General features: G+C 50.5%; 2 protein-coding genes across 3 annotated transcripts; one reads left to right on the forward strand and one right to left on the reverse strand.

Moving 5' to 3' along the window:
- Positions 1-5,161: 5,161 nt before the first annotated feature.
- Positions 5,162-8,006, reverse strand: NDUFB6 (NADH:ubiquinone oxidoreductase subunit B6). The gene is made up of 4 exons (XM_005522792.2): positions 7,650-8,006; positions 7,489-7,581; positions 6,396-6,440; positions 5,162-5,314 (listed from the first exon to the last, which is right to left on the reverse strand). Exons 1-4 carry the CDS (start codon positions 7,827-7,829, stop codon positions 5,246-5,248), a joined length of 387 nt encoding a protein of 128 aa, XP_005522849.1. The 5' UTR covers positions 7,830-8,006; the 3' UTR covers positions 5,162-5,245.
- Positions 8,007-9,032: 1,026 nt separating this feature from the next.
- Positions 9,033-14,637, forward strand: EEF2KMT (eukaryotic elongation factor 2 lysine methyltransferase). Of its 2 annotated transcripts, XM_005522793.2 has the most exons (8): positions 9,033-9,165; positions 9,236-9,298; positions 9,944-10,024; positions 10,223-10,324; positions 10,508-10,641; positions 11,821-12,128; positions 13,112-13,261; positions 14,062-14,637. In XM_005522793.2, the coding sequence occupies exons 1-8, from the start codon at positions 9,082-9,084 to the stop codon at positions 14,160-14,162; spliced, it is 1,023 nt and encodes a 340-aa protein (XP_005522850.2). In that variant the 5' UTR covers positions 9,033-9,081; the 3' UTR covers positions 14,163-14,637. The 2 variants fall into 2 exon arrangements, with proteins under 2 accessions (XP_005522850.2, XP_087920132.1); XM_088064006.1 differs by lacking the exon at positions 9,033-9,165 and having other exon boundaries at positions 9,243-9,390.
- Positions 14,638-16,062: the final 1,425 nt, after the last annotated feature.

Consider the following 16,062-nt stretch of genomic DNA (forward strand, 5'->3'; position numbering starts at 1 on the left):
CATGCTGTACTCGCCGTCCTGGGCTGCTCCCTCCTGGAGCCACGAGTGGAAACGGGGAGGGGGTCCCAGATGGGACCCGGCCCAGCTGGTCCAACACACCCTGATGGGAAATCAATGGTTGTTGTTCCAGAAAAAGCAGCATCATTTAAGCCACCAGTCTTGGAGGGGGTTTACTGGCTGCTTAGTGAAACATGACAGCTGCTAAACAGGGAAAATGTTCTCTTTAGGCTGTTGGATCCTCCCCAAAGGGCACCTCAGGCTTTCTCTGTGGGCAGTTGAGGGGTGCTGAAATGGCAAGTGTTGTTGAGACCTTCTGTAGGACAATGCAGGGACCAAAAGCTGATGAAGAGCTTGGGCTTCCCTTAATCCCTCTATAAGATGCGCCTACCAGTTGTATCAACACATTTATTTGCAGACAGATTGTTTCTAGAGGCTGCAGACACAGTTCTGCCACTGTTCTTTGGGGTGGGCCAGGAGAGGAGCAGCCCCATGCTGCCCTCACAGATAAATTTCCACAGTTGGGGAAGTTGAGGGGTCGGTGCTCCAGCAGTGCCTGAGGAAAGCACAGAGCAGGTATCCCCAAAATCACAGGATCATGGAATATCCCAAGCTGGAAGAGACCCACCAGAAGCATCAAGTCCAGCTGGCTCTGCACAGGACATCCCCAGGAATCCTGCCATGGCCAGTGGGGCTGCCTTGTCCATTGTAGGGCAAAATCTCTCAGGATCTACTGGGGAAAGAGAGATTCTGGATTTAAAAGAATCTGCTGGCTCCACCATGGTGGGTGTTTCCAATAAGATCTGTCACCAGCTATGGAGCATTAACTCCATAATTTGGCACATGGGGACATTCAGTGGCTGCACTCTGGTGCCACATGGGCTACCCTCAGGTGTCCAGGTCCTGGTCCCACATGTCACAGGAGACCTACTGGGTGTCTTCCTCCCTGATCTCTTCAGCCTTATGGAATAGCAGTTGGCTCCTCAAAGCACCCAAAACATGCCCATGAGTGGGGAGTTCGGTTCAGCTCCTTTTGTTAAGCTCAGGATTATTAACGAGTGTGAGCAGTGTGACAGCACAGCAGAGGAGTCTCTGCAGCATGTGTGGGCTTCATCATCTCCACGGCACAGACCCCAGCTCTGGCATGACAGAGAGATCCTGGCTGGAATTATGTCACCAGCCTGGCCCTCATTATTTGGAGAATAAATGTATGAAGCAAACTTTGCCCAGTTAGAAAGTGATTTCAAAAAGTGGATGGTTTCAGCATATTCAGTTAGGAATTACAATCATGTGAAGGTTTGGGTTGGAAGGAACATTAAAGCTCTTCTCATTCTGCTCCTGCCTTGGCAGGGACACTTTCCACTATCCCAGGCTGCTCCAAGCCACATCCCAACCTGGCCTTGGACACTTCCAGGGATCCAGGGACAGCTTCTCTGGGCACCCTGTGCCAGGGCCTGCCCACCCTCCCAGGGAACAATTCCTTCCCAATATCCCATCCATCCCTGCCCTCTGGCACTGGGAAGCCATTCCCTATGTCCTGTTCTTCCATTCCTTGTCCCAAGTCCTTGTACAGCTCTCCTGGAGCCCCTTTAGGCCCTGGAAGGGGCTCTGAGGTGTCCCTGGAGCCTTCTCTTCTCCAGGTGAACACCCCAAGCTCTCCCAGCCTGTCAGAAATTCAGTGAACTGGGATCCACATTCCCTAATTTTAGCTGGATAAACTGAAGCCCATAACTGGTAGTGTCCATCACATCTATAAGCACTGGAGAAAGAAAAAGGATTCCAGTTATTCCAGACAAATTCCCGTCATTGATGATTAAGTGGATCAAACACTTGGTGCAGCAGAGGCATCAATATTGCAGTGAGCTGCATTCCTGGGAATGAAGGAATGCTGTGGCTGATGGCCTGGCTAAAGGTGAGGGGAATGTCACGTGTTCATTCCCCACCTGCTGTCCCACCCTGAGCCACCACTTACCCAAGGAAAGAAAGGGATGTGGGTTTGGCAGGGCCCTGAGCATGGGGTCCACGGCCTCCTTGATCCCCTGAGCAAACCTCATCACAGAAAACAATCATTTTCAAGCATTGTAACTCCACACTGACTGTTCCCCAGCTTCTTCTCCACCTGACATGTCTCCTAAAATGACTATTCCATGTTTTTTCCTGGAGCTGCCTGGGCCATCTTGAGCTTTTTTTGACCATACAAACCTTGCATTCCTCCTGCTGCAAAGGTTCACCCCCACCCACCACCATTCCCAAATCCGACAGAGGAGAGTATCAGCCAGCTCTCCCCACACCATGGACTCGCACAGCTGAGATCCAAGCAGCCGTGGATCAATGTGTGTCAGCCCAGACACGGCTCCAGATCTCTGTGAGCTCCTCTGGCACTGATCCTGAGCTTCTGTGCCATGGGATACCCCGGAGGATGGGAGGTGGCCTGGAGCAGCCCCAGCTGGCCAAGCACATGAGTACACACCCAGGGTTGGCAGGGACTGGAGGATGCACAGGGAGAATTCCATTGTGTTCTGGCTGTGCTGGAACCAGCAGCTCCTGCCTGGGGCACATCAGGTGAGAGAGAGAAAGGGTTTGCATGTTCTACATCCCAGGGTCTCCCAGTCCTCATTTCCCAGGACACCAGGAGCCTTCCCTCCATTCTAACCTCTGCTGACCTCCACACTGGCACATGGCTCTTTCCTAGTACCTGCCCTCAACCCTCCCAGCTGCAGCCTGAGCAAGAGGGGGTCCCGGTGGCTCGCACTGGGCAGGACAGAAGGTCAATGATCCATCACTGGTTTGGGGGAGATCTTCATCCTTGAGCTGTTGCAATGGAAGGCTTTTTGCAGCAAGGCAGATGCAAGGAAATGCAACCCTCAACTAAATATATAATGTATATATATTGAATAAGGGTGGTGGAGGCCCTGGCACAGGTTGCCCAGAGAGGCTGTGGCTGCCCCATCCCTGGAAAGTCCAATACCAGGCTGGACAGGGCTTGGAACAACCTGGGTTAGTGGAAGGTGTCCCTGCCCATGGCAGGGGGTGGCACAAAATGAGCTTTAAAGTTCCTTCAACCCAAACCACTCCACGACTCTCTGATTATCTGTGTATATCTATCACTGACCAGTGATATGTTTTTAGCTGGTAGGGATCTCCAAGTTATGCAGAAGATGTAGTCCTGTGTGTAATATCTGTGTGTGCAACACTGAGAGCATTTGAGGGAACAATGTGGTACAAACCCAGAAGAGTTTTGCTTTCATTGTCAAGAGAGTGCATCACCCACGTTTTTGGTATTAGGGAAATGGACTTGATGACTTTGAGAGAGGTACAGGAATGCCCCAGGGAAGATCCAGACTGTTTGTGGAGGCACAGCAGAGGTCCAGTGTGCAGTCTGACACCTGCTGCTCACCCAGCACCACGTGCTGTTACCTGCAGTGGGACAGCTGAGGGGATGGAGATGAATGGTTCCGTTGCAGCTGTGCCAGGACATGTACAGTGTGCTCTGTTGTCTTTTTTTGTGTGGTTGTGACACTCAAACCTCTCCCTGCTCTAGGGAAAGGTATCCATCTCCTCTACTCAGGGAGGATTATCTGTTCCAAAACCCCCAGGTGATCCCAGGGGCCCACACCTGTCCTTGGGACAGAGTCTGTGGCCCAAAATGCTCCCCTGGGCCCCACATCATGGGGACATGGGGGATTGGGGTGTCTCTTGTGGTGCTGGAGCTCTGGGAATGTTCATGGCATTCTGGGGCTACTAGGAATTCCCTGTAGTCCTGGGGGAATTCTCACTAGAGGAGGAGTTGTCAGCATTTCCTTAGGGGAATTTCAGAGTCCTGGGCATATCAGGACCTTCTTGAGGGAATCTGGGAGCTCTGGGAGCATCAGGCACCCCTTGGGTGTGTGGTGTCCCACAGATGTCACAGTTCCCAGTTCCTCACAATCACTGCACAAATGCATGGAGACCTCGGGGATTTGGGGTACCCCAGCTGTCATCAGAGGGGACCCCAGGGAGGTGAGGCCTCCCTGGATCACTGGCCAGGGTGGTGGGCTCGCTGTGGCCCTTGGGCACACCTTGGGGTAGGGGTAGTGACAGGGACCCCCAGGGCCTTGGGAAGGACAAATCTCATCCCCCCTGCAGCCCCTCTACCAACCCCAACACCCCTCAATAGCCCATCAACACCCAGTCTCTCCCTGACTCTACTTTCCCAGTGCTCCCCAACAGCCCCTGCTCACTCCCCAGCCCCACCAGTGATGACCCAGAGGATCCTACTGCCCCACCACTTCATTCCCCACCTGCTGTCCCACCCTGAGCCACTGTTTACCCAAGGAAAGAAAGGGACATGGGTTTGGCAGGGCCCTGGGCATGGGGTCCATGGGCCCCCTGATCTCCTTTGACTGCTGGACAGTTTTCCCCATGTTTGCCGTGGCCCCAATGGTTCAAGTCTGTACCAGAGCTGTTATGAGGGGTCTGGCTGTCCCCAAACACAGTACAGGGGCTCAGACCAGTCTCCTGCTCCTCACACAGGCTGGGCTGCTCTCTCGTGTCTCCATGAGGGGATTCTGTCACAGCCCCACAGGTTACCCTTTGGATTGCTGGTTTAACCATTCCTATCCCCAAAGTAGCTGCTAAAACACTTCAAATCATAGAATATGTCGAGTTGGAAGGGATCCACAGGGATCATTGCCTCCAGCTCCCTGCTCTTCAAGAGACCAGTCTTCCCAGTACAAAGTGCCCCAGGTATGTGGGGGCTGGAAGACTCCTCCTCAGAAAGGGCTGAAGGCAGAGGAAAGAGTGGTAAAAAGGATTTTTGGAAGCAGTGCCTCTTCTGCCACCCTCCCTAGGCAGAGAGGTGGGATGACATAGGTGGAAGCCAGGTTTTCACTGGAATTCTGTCAGAATGGGCTGGTAGAAAGGGTTTGGTAGAGTGGGAGAGGAGAACCAAGTGTGAGTGAGCTCAGTGGGATTCTGCTCTTTGGAGCAGCCTGCTCCAAAATCCCTGGGATCCGGAGTGTCTCATCACCTCAAGGCCCACACTGTCCTGCTGCCAGGTCTCATTGAAAGGTGAGTAAGGGGGTTGGAGATCCCCAGGATCCAGCAATAATGAACTCCCACATGAGGAGCACCTGCAATGACACAGACTAAGGAGACAGTACATGACAGAAGAGCTGAGACAATGCAGAATAAAGACTCTTTTATGGAAGAGACAGAGCAGGTGCAGCTCTCACCATGTTCACCCAAGGAGGAAATCTGCTCCTGGCCATCAGTGGTGCTTGTGGAGCTCGTCTCTCAGGGGTGGCATGATCTCTCCAGTCTCTAAAATCCTGTCCCCCTGTGGGATGAGAGCGTGGTGAGCATTCCCTGTGGCATCCAGGCTCCCCCTGCACAGCCCAGTCCTTCAGTGAACCTGCAATTGTCCCCAGTTCCAGGCAAGAATCTCACCACAACTCACTCAGAACACTCTCATTCACTCAACATTCCCAGAAAACAGGAATAACATCACAGCACAATTACCTGGAGTCTGTACTTGCTTTACCCCTTGTTTTCACTACAGAACAACAGCAACAAATTTTGAGCCCATTTTATTTTAAAAATTACTTACAACGCTGCATAATCCCCTCCAGCAGTGATGAGTCCAAACCCACAGCCCAGAGCCCATGGAAGGCCGTGCAATCCCTCAAAAATCAACTTGCTGCCCCAGTACCACTTGTTCTGGCTCCAGGCACAATCTTGGCCTGCTGAGCTGACCTAACTCAACTGAAAAATTAGGCTGAAGACTGAGGCCAACAGCTTGACCTTCAGTGTGTTGCTTTGTGGTTGTTTGGGATGGAATATTTTATAATTTTATTTTAGATAGAGCACAGCTGGGAGGTGTTATTCAAAAATGGGCAGCAGTCAGGGCAGAGCTGATCTTCTGTGGGAATATTTGCCCTCTAATTTGTTACACCACTAATAGCTCAGAGCAGCCTGAAAACAGAAAGGACCAAACATTGTGACACTCTCTGCTTCATGAAACTTGTCCCAAGCTGAGGTGACACAACTCTTTGGGGACACATGAGTGTGGAGGACCTTCAGGGACAACTAGGACCAAGAGGCCAGAACCAACATTCCCTGTGCTGACAATGAGGAGAAGCAGAGCCACTCCTGTTTGATTCTATGTTAATAATCATGTGTGTTAATAATTCTGAGTGCTAATAATCACAAACATTCCCAAGGGGAATGAGGGCAAGTCCCACAGGGACTAAGGACAAGATGAAAGTGCCCAAACCCACTGTCCCTGTGCTGCCCACAGGACCCAGCACATCCCTCGGGAAAGTCATTCACTAGACATTTCTCAGGTGCTGCACAAACCTCCCTGGAAACCCCTTCCCGTCTGTGTGACACAGCTGGGAGACAAGTGTTAAGAGACTTACTGGGAATATCCGTGGATTTGCCGCAACCACACCGTGAGGCAATTTCTGGAAGCGGGGGACACAAGAAAGAAAGAAAGAGTAGAAAGAACAGTGTTACTGCACAAAGGACTTTCAAAATGGGCACCACGACCTTTCCAGAATGCAAACTGGGCTAAGCACAAGTCTCATTAAACCTTCTGCTACTTAGAGAAATACCTGAGGCTACAACAGTCACATCTGCCATGGAAGGCAGTGCTGGCCCTTTTCTCTCCCCACAGCAACAGCTGCCCTGGTTATTCCCAGGGCTGTTCCTGCAGGACAGGAACAATTCAGACAAAACTTTTCTGCTCACCTCACAGGAAAAGCTGGGCACTGCCATGGAATGGTTTTGGTTGGAAGGGACCTTAAACCTTCCACTCCCTGCCATAGCAGGGACACCTTCCACTATCCCCAGTTGCTGCAAGCCCCATCCAGCCTGGCCTTGGACACTTCCAGAGATCCAGGGACAGCCACAGCTTCTCTGGGCACCCTGTGCCAGTGCCTGCCCACCCTCCCAGGGAACAATTCCTTCCCAATATCCCATCCAGCCCTGCCCTCTTGACAGTGGGAAGCCATTCCCTGTGTCCTGTCCCTCCATCCCTTGTCCCAAGTCCCTCTGCAGCTCTCCTGGAGCCCCTTTAGGCTCTGGAAGGGGCTCTGAGGTGTCCCTGGAGCCTTCTCCTCTCCAGGTGAGCACCCCCAGCTCTCCCAGCCTGGCTCCAGAGGGGCTCCAGCCCTTGGGGAATCTCCATGGGCTCCTCTGGATCCTCTCCAGCAGCTCCATGTCCTGCTGCTGTTGGCCCCAGGGCTGGAGGCAGCTCTGCAGGTGGGGTCTCACAAGGGAGATTCTTTGGGATGAAGTATCACACAACGTTTATACATAAGTGCTACCCCAGCAAGGAAACACAAGTGGTGAACAGGCCACGGGGATCCGGCCTTCATCTGTAACCGAATGTAAGCAGCACATTCACACACTCGGTGTGGGATCACTCCTCGCATCATCTCCCTGGGCTTTTCCCAGTGTTTCCCCGCCCGTTCCCCGGCATTCCCTTTAACACCCCGGGCCCGCACGCACCTGGACGTGGTACTTCAGGTAGTAGGTGATGGCCCAGGCGGGGATCAGCACCCGCAGCATGACGAAGCGGCCGGCCTGGTAGAATTTGTGCACCTGCGGGCACAGGGACAGTGAGGCCGGGACCAGGAAAGGCCGTATGGTGCCAGCGTCCCGCCGCTCACCTGCTGCCGCCAGAGATCCCCGGGCTGCAGGAAGCGCTCCCAGAAGGCGGCCACGGGCCCAAGCTGCCGCGGCGGCAGGACGGGCTCCCGAGGGCTCAGCTCCTGGTCCCGCAGCCAGCGGCGCCGCAGGGCGCGGAGCTGCTGCACCCGCAGCCTCTCATCCTGCACGGGGCCGCTCATGGCGCCTGAGGCGGCCCAGTCCCGCTCGCTCCGGTCCGGTTCGGCCCCGCTCGGCTCGCTCCGGTCCGGCTCGGCCCCGCTCGGCTCGCTCCGGTCCGGCTCGGCCCCGCTCGGCTCGCTCCGGTCCGGTTCGGCCCCGCTCGGGCGCCGTGTCCTTCGCCGCGGCGCGCGGCAGGTGACGTCACGGCGCGCGCAGTTGTGTCGCGTCCAAGGCCACCGGGGCGATGGCTGGGTTGGGGCGGCTCTGCTGTGAGGGGAGCTCAGGGAACCGGGAGTGTCTGGGAAAAAACAGCTCAGGGGTGATTCAAATGTGGCCTCTTCCAGTGCCTGCAGGGAACTGACGGGGCAAGTCTATTTGCAATAGCATGGAGGAACAGGACACAGGGAATGGCTTCCACTGCCAGAGGGCAGGGATAGATGGAATATTGGGAAGGAATTGTTCCCTGGGAGGGTGGGCAGGCCCTGGCACAGGGTGCCCAGAGAAGCTGTGGCTGCCCCTGGATCCCTGGAAGTGTCCAAGGCCAGGCTGGACGGGGCTTGGAGCAGCCTGGGACAGTGGAAGGTGTCCCTGCCCATGGCAGAGGGTGGAAGGTTTAAGGTCCCTCATCCTTCCCAGCCAAACTATTCAATGATCCCACTGATTCCATTATTACAATATTCTGTGATTCTGTGCTTCCATGTTTCTAATGATCCCACGATTCCATAATTACAGTGTTTCCATGATTCCATGATTCTCATGTTCGTAATGATTCATCCAGTGATTCCATGTTCCCCTGCTCCCGGTGTTCCCCAGAACCCGAGGTTTGTTCCCCACATCCCGAGGTTTGTTCCCCAGATCCCGAGGTTTTTTCCCCAGATCCCGAGGTTTTTTCCCCAGATCCCGAGGTTTGTTCCCCACATCCCGAGGTTTTTTCCCCAGATCCCGAGGTTTTTTCCCCAGATCCCGAGGTTTTTTCCCCAGATCCCGAGGTTTGTTTTCCTGCTCCCGGTGTTCCCGCGCTGTCGCTGCCCGGGTCAGGCCCGGCCCGCTGTGGCCGCAGTGGGGTCGTGGCGCCCCCTTCCGGCCCGGGCAGTTCAGTGGGGGCCCCCGGCCGTGTCCCGGGGGGTCGTGGGTTCGATCCCCGCTCCGGCGTTCTCTGCTTCCAGCCCGCGTCGGGCGGTGCCGCTCCGCCCTGTGGGCGGCTCCTGCTCCGGGGACGGCGCCAGGCGAGGCCGGGGACTCGGGGCCTGCCCGGCCGTGCTCTGCGGGGCCATGGCCGAGCCGCGGCCGGGGCTGGCGCTGCGCTTCCAGCGCCGGTTCCTGGCTGCGCGCCCGCTCCGCTCGCTGCCCTGGCCGGTACGGGGGGGGCCGGGCGGGGGGAGGCGGCACCGCCGCCTTATTTATTTATTTACTTATCCTGTTTTAGGAGCTCGAACAAAGCCTGCGCGCTGCGCCGGACTCCGAGCTGCTGGCGGATATTCTGCACAAGGTGAGGGACAGCTCGGAGTCACCCCCGTGCCACCGACGGGCGGTGCCAGCGCGTCCCAAAGCCCCCGGAATTGCTCGGAAATGCTGAGATCGGTGAGCCGGTGTCGCAGTGTTTAGTTAGGCTCTGCAGAACTGCAGGTTTCCTCCTGTGCTGGTATTTGCGTGCTCTTAGATCAAAATTGAGACCCGCGTGTCAGAGCACTGATGTGGTGAATGGCACAGTCAGCGTAGCTGCTCCTGGATATTCGGGGATACAGGGAATGGTGGTGCCCAAACTGTCCCTGCGGATGGAGATCACAAATCAGGCAGCAAACCAAAACAGAAAGAAGGAAGAGAAGAGAAAAGAAGGAGAGAGTAAATTGGATCATTTCCACTCTTTACTATTTTACTCATTTTCTCTTTACTCTATTGAAAATTGAGATTTTTGTTGCCACAAAAAGTAAGAAATTTGTGGCCACAGATCTGGAAACTCACAAATCTGTCAGAAATCATCCCATTTAAACTTCTGGCTTAGCATATTTTGTTCAGACTAAATTCCAATGCATTTCATGGCACCCAGAGCCAATTAATGGGCCTTCTCTAGTCCTTAGTGCCTTGCATAAACCCTGTCCTGGGTAATTGGTTTCCATGGCTGTTCTCATTGTAGACAATTCTTCACCCTCTGTGTGTGAAATATCCCCCTTCGGCCAAGTACAGGAGGTGTTTCCTGACTGAGCTTATCAAAAAGGTACCTTTTGCTTTTTTCAGCTTATTTTTCACTTGTTCACTTGCTCTTTTTTTTTTTTTTTAATTGAAAATATCTCATGTAATAACCACCCACATCATTCAGTGTAAATACACTGTACTAAAATGGGGCTTAGAGTGCAATTGTTTTGTGTTTCATGACAATGTGATGCTCAGAGCTGCCCTGTTCTCCTCCCCACAGCTTGAATCCACAGCAGCTGAACCCCTGGATGAGCTCTACGAGTCACTGGCAAATGTTCTAAAAGAAGAAGAATCTACTCACTGTTACAAGAACTACATATTGGTAAAAACTGACACTGCAATCTTCTAAACCACATTTACTCTCCCAAACTAAGCAAGAAGTGGCTTTAAAAACACCCACCCTGAAGCCTGGAGTGCTTCCTGCTTTTTTCCAGGTGTTACTATTGCTGTAAACTCTAAATCCACAGCCTGTGCTGATCCATCTTTGCTTTCCCTTGTCCTGCAGCCCACGGGGGACTGTATGAGTCTCTCTGAGAGCACAGCGCTGATCTCTGGGGGCACCACGGGGCTCGTCACGTGGGAAGCTGCTCTGCACCTGGCCCAGTGGGCACTGCAGAACCCCAGCGTGTTCAGGGACAGGTATGGCAGCAGCAGGGCTGGAGTTATGAGGAAAGAGCTCTTCATTCCTGTAGGATCACAGAATGGTTTGGCTGGGAAGTGACATCATGCCATGGGCAGAGACACCTTCCACTGTCCCAGGCTGCTCCAAGCCCCGTCCAGCCTGGCCTTGGACACTTACAGGGATCCAGGGGCAGCCACAGCTTCTCTGGGCACCCTGTGCCAGGGCCTGCCCACCCTCCCAGGGAACAGTTTCTCCCCAATATTCCATCTTTCCCTGCTCTCTGGCAGTGGGAAGACATTACTCCGTGTCTTGGCACGCAAAGTCCCTCTGCAGCTCTCCTGGAGCCCCTTTAGGCCCTGGAAGGGGCTCTGAGGTGTCCCTGGAGCCTTCTCCTCTCCAGGTGAGCACCCCCAGCTCTCCCAGCCTGGCTCCAGAGCAGAGGGGCTCCAGTCCTGATACTGTAAGCTACACAGTAGCTGTAATTTAATAACAGACTATACACCCAAAATAACTGAAATTAAGCCCTTTTGCTGCTGAGTAATTGCTGCTCTTGTCTATTCTACCAAACTTTAACCCAGGAGAGGACCTGTCAAGATGTGGTTTAGGATCAAACCCTTGCACTGTGCAGTCTGACCTGCTCTGTGAGGTCAGCTGTTCAGTTTTCAGTAATTTAACTAACGACCTTCACTCCGTGGTGGGGTTCACCAAGTATTATCTACATTAGATGATTAGTGTGCAGCTCTGATCACATAATTTCTGCTTTATTTATAAGCAGTCAGGATGAGCAAGGGCTTTTGAGGAGAGATAATTAATAATAATGAAGCTCACAGGGGAAGGAACTGTGCTGCTCAGTGTCTGTTTCTCACCACTGACTAAAAACTGGAAAGCCAGCTCAGGTGGAAACAACTGTGCTGCAGATGGCTAAAGCCAGGTGGGAATGTCTCTCATCCCTGTAGTGGGAATGCTTTGTGCCTTACAGGAATCAGCATTTCAGCTAATTAATTTTGTGCTGACAGTTCCACCCTCAGTTATTCCCAACTCTCTAGTTGCTTGGGTCAAAGGTTAGATTGTGGATCGTTCACTCAAAAATTATTGTAATTATCTGGAACTGATTTTACCTTTAATTATATTTAGAATGTTTTGATTTCCAACTCAGTGCAGAGTCCTGATAGTACTTTTTACTCCTTTACCCTCAGGACAATCCTGGAATTAGGGAGTGGGATTGGTTTCACTGGAATTGCCATCTGCAAAACCTGCCAACCCAGGACATTCATATTTAGTGACTGCCACCCCCAAGTTCTCAGACAGCTGGGAGAAAACATCCGGCTAAACGGCTTCATCCCGGAGCCTGACGTGACCTGGAGCATCCAAACAGAGTCCCAAGGACAGAAGGTGGAAGGAGAGAAGTGCCAAAACCCAAAAGTGATTGTTGCTGAGCTTGACTGGGGCTCAGTGACAGAAAAACAACTGCTGGGTGTCAGAGCTGATGTTGTCATTGCAGCAGGTACTGCAGCCACTCATGGGGAGTAGGGATGGGCAGGGCTCAGCAGCCCTGGCAGCCTCTTGAGGAATAACAGAATTACAAAAACCAACCACAGACCTTGTCTTGGACTTGTCTGTGTATAAATTTAGAGGGAGTTTTATAAAAAATCCAATCATGGAAAACCTAGTGCCAGTGGGACGATAGTGGTGATCCCCAGTGAGAGCAGAATGTCTCAGCTGTAGGTCTTACACCTGATTTGGAGCTTTGCAAAGAAAACCCAGAGACTCCAGGTGCAAAAAGGGTTGATCCCTTGTGCACCTGTGGGTGATACCTTGGATGCCAAAATTAGTTTGACATCCAAGATATTACAGGATGCAGTGAATGGGAATTCTATAAAATAAAGTCACTGCACAGTCCTAATGCCAATGACACTGCTCAGTGCCCAGACCAGCCCCAGCAGAAGGCAAGAACTGAGGGACACTGACATGTCCCTGCTATTTGCTGTTCCTCAGTGCAGCAGGATGTGCCCTGAGCACACTGTGGCACGAGTTACTGCAGTGGTGCACATATCTGGGCACCTCTGTGTAGGAAACAACCCCCTCTGAGCATCAGCATTCCACTCCCCCTGCTGTTCACTGACCTCACATCACCGTTTCTGCTCTCCAGGGACTGACTCCAGATGAAAACTTCTGCAAGTTCTTGGCATCAGCCTCTAAACCTCTCATTTCTAACAAGGCAGGTTTGTTTTGCCAAGGGCAGTGGGAACAGAGCACCAACACTCAGTGGTTTTTGCTGCTTCCCTTAGGATGGGCTTAAATAAAATATCTGACAATCCATTTACAAAAAGGAGCACTGATTTTTAGTGATGAGGGCATAGCCCATAAAATATCAATATTCTCCTGCACTGTGAAGATTGAATTTCTGCTTTGCAGTTTTTATTCTGTTTTTTGCTCAATTCTCAATAAATATTGTATGGGGTTTTTTTTCTTCTTTTTTTTTGATAGATGTGGTATATGATCCTGAGATAATTTTGGCCCTCATTGGGATGCTGCAGAAACTCTCCACCTCCAGAGCAGACAGGAAAGCTCCTGAGGTGTTCATTGCCTCCACAATCCGAAATCCAGACACGTATCAGCTGTTCCAGGCTGAGTTGGGTGGGTGCCTGTTCCATGAAGTGTTCAATAGTTTTGCATTTTTGCCTCTTTCCCCATTACTTGTTCTGTGGTAGAGAGAAGCAGGAGCATTGTCCAAGAGCAGGAGCTTATCCTAGAGCTGGATTTAAGAGCAGCAGCTTTTGCTCCTGGATGTCTTCAGGAGCTTGGAGCTCACCTTTAGGTACATCCTGGCTATCACAGCTCACATCTGCCAGGGATGATTTGTAAGTCTGGTGCCAATAGGAAAGTAAAAAAAGGTTTAAGCCGAAAGGAGGGAGCAATCAGTGCTGCACTGTCACAGTGATAACATCTGAGATGCAGCCTGAAGCCTTTATCTTATCTTATGTTCTTTGAGGGTTAAAACCCCCAGCAGAGATTAAATAGAGATTTGGGGATTTTTCTTCATATACACTTCTAAAGCCGATCTTTTGCAGTCTCTTTGCTGTTCAGCTGGTGTTCACCAACTGGAACTGATGATCCTTGTGGGTTCCTTCAACTCAGGATATGCTGTGAAATTCTGGTTAATTCACAAAGTGACACTGAGTGTTCAGCAGAGGCATTAATGGGATTTTTATAAAAACACTGATAAGCATTTGTCTGTCAATGACAGCATGTTAAACACAAGAACTTGTCATGCAACTTTTGCTCTCCATTTTATTAAGCATAAATACAATTATATAAATATAAAAAAAGGATATGAAAATATATTAAAATATTAACTTTATTAAATATTCTATTGAAATTATAAAATTTATATAAATATAAATATTAAGCATAAATATAAAAAACTCTTTTCACAGATAAAGTTGGCATCAGGTGGCAGATGATTCCAGCCCACAGCAGCTGTAATTTCCTCTATGATGTGCAGCCAGATGTAACTATTCTACAGCTATTTATATAGGCTTGGCAAACAGAACTGGAATTTTGAGACCAACAGGAGCTGTCTCAGCCTTGTAACAGGATTATCCTGAATTCTGGAAATGAGGTTCTGAGGATACAACTGTACACATGGACACTGGAGTCCTTCCTTCTCCTAATTCCCAGCTTGGATCTGAGCCTGCTGCTGCCCCTGGGAAGTGACTGAACCTCAAGCAGCAGAAACCAAAAAGCCCCAGTCACACTTCACTTCTGATTTTGTAGAAGACAACAGAATTCAAGTGGGGGGTGTTTTGTGTTGTGATTTGTAAATACTGGGGGCGACCTGCAGGATCACAGGATGAGCAGCTCACACAGACAAGAGAACAAAATAATGTTTCAGAGTAATTAGTGGGTTTTGATTCTAAAACCAGCTGTAATTGTCTACTCTGGTCTTTTATGTCTGTACATACTTGCAGTTTGGGTTAGCTTAAAAACCCCCAATAAAACAGTGACCAGTACCTGTAGTTGTGTCCCAGGATGACTCTGCTGTAAGAGCAGGTCACAGACTGCTGTAAATCAGGTGCATCTTTACTCTGCAGGGATGACAAGTCAGAATTGATGTTCCTTTCTCTCACATAAGAACTGCCACTTCCACAGTGGCTGCTGGGAATCCATCCCCTCAGGCTGGGAATGAAAAAGGAATCACTCCACACAGCAGTGCTCCAGGTATCCTGCAAAGAGGGACTGAGCTCCCCTGCTCTGGAACTTTCCATCACCCATTAATCCTTCTCCTGTCGGGCAGCATTGGTCCTGAAGCATAAAAATCAAAGTGCTGCTCTGTCTTCTCTTTTGACTTTTCTCTATTAAAAACTACTTAAAAACTTCAACCTCCTCCTCCTGTAGCAATGGAGAGAAAACTGATGATACCTAACTTGAAACCTGAAGAAACTTATTCTTCAAGCTAAAGGAGGCCATGACTGATGGGATCAAGCAGAAATAACCCCAGCCCAGGTTTTGGTTCCCTGTCCCTAAAAAGAAAGAACTTAAAGGTGTTATTTCCAGAGTAAACAAACTGGCAGCCCTTATCTCCCTTTACACAAAATTCAAGTCAAACTTTCTATACAGAGCTCATTTTGGATCTAAAAAGATCTATTATAGAAAGAGGAAACCTCTCTAAAGCTTTTGGCATTACTGTTTAATTAGAGAAGTGCCTGATTTATTTCCATGTGCACAGGACTGGCCAAACCCCTAGACAGGATTTTGACTGAAAACAGGAACAAAACCCACTAAAAAATTGGCAAATCAGTCTTTATGGATCATTCTTCAATCAATAAGCTCGAAGTTTTGCCAAATTCCTGCAGTAAAACACCTTGACTCTTTTTTCACCTTTTCTCTTTTGACAAAAGCAGATTGTCAATAGTTGCTCAGAATTTAAAATTTCTGGTGCAGAACCCACTGTCCTCACCTCCCACCCTGAGGTGCCCTCAGGAGCTGTCAGGAGCAGTAAACACAGTCCAAACCAAGCACATTTACCAATGACTGACATCTATTTTATCATCAAGAAGGTGATGAAAAAATCTTGTAAGCATTAGGCTTGCATGTGAATACTGAGCTTAATAAAAAGCTGAAGGCTGTGCCTGAGTAAGCACTCACAAAGTAAATAAGTTCTACATACTTGGTTCATATATTTTGGGTTTATTTTTTCCCTTTTCTGTTCATCTGTTCAAGAAGAGGTGAATTTTATGTTTTTTCCCAAGGTAAATTGGCACATTAATTTCAGAGTACAAGGAGAACACTCACTGCAAGCTCTGCTTGCTCCAAGTGCCCAGTAAAGCTGTCACACAACAGTGCTGTGCATCCACACTCTTGCACACACTGTCAAAAGGAAAAACAACTGGAAAACAAAATGGTTCTTTGCCAATAAAACCACACAGGATGATATT

The sequence above is a fragment of the Pseudopodoces humilis genome, chromosome 18 (assembly GCF_049639895.1).
Source record: "Pseudopodoces humilis isolate 2021_Gansu_Grassland_sample_001 chromosome 18, ASM4963989v1, whole genome shotgun sequence".
Lineage (NCBI taxonomy): Eukaryota > Metazoa > Chordata > Aves > Passeriformes > Paridae > Pseudopodoces > Pseudopodoces humilis.

Excerpts from the sequence above, each read along its gene's own strand:
- NDUFB6 (XM_005522792.2), bottom strand. The coding sequence starts at position 7,829 with ATGAGCGGCCCCGTGCAGGATGAGAGGCTGCGGGTGCAGCAGCTCCGC. Across the intron at positions 7,582-7,649 it reads GGGATCTCTGGCGGCAGCAG|GTGCACAAATTCTACCAGGC; the intron begins GTGAGCGGCGGG and ends CTGTGCCCGCAG. Across the intron at positions 6,441-7,488 it reads ACCTGAAGTACCACGTCCAG|AAATTGCCTCACGGTGTGGT; the intron begins GTGCGTGCGGGC and ends CCCCGCTTCCAG.
- EEF2KMT (XM_005522793.2), top strand. The coding sequence starts at position 9,082 with ATGGCCGAGCCGCGGCCGGGGCTGGCGCTGCGCTTCCAGCGCCGGTTC. Across the intron at positions 9,166-9,235 it reads TCCGCTCGCTGCCCTGGCCG|GAGCTCGAACAAAGCCTGCG; the intron begins GTACGGGGGGGG and ends ATCCTGTTTTAG. Across the intron at positions 12,129-13,111 it reads TGATGTTGTCATTGCAGCAG|ATGTGGTATATGATCCTGAG; the intron begins GTACTGCAGCCA and ends TTTTTTTGATAG.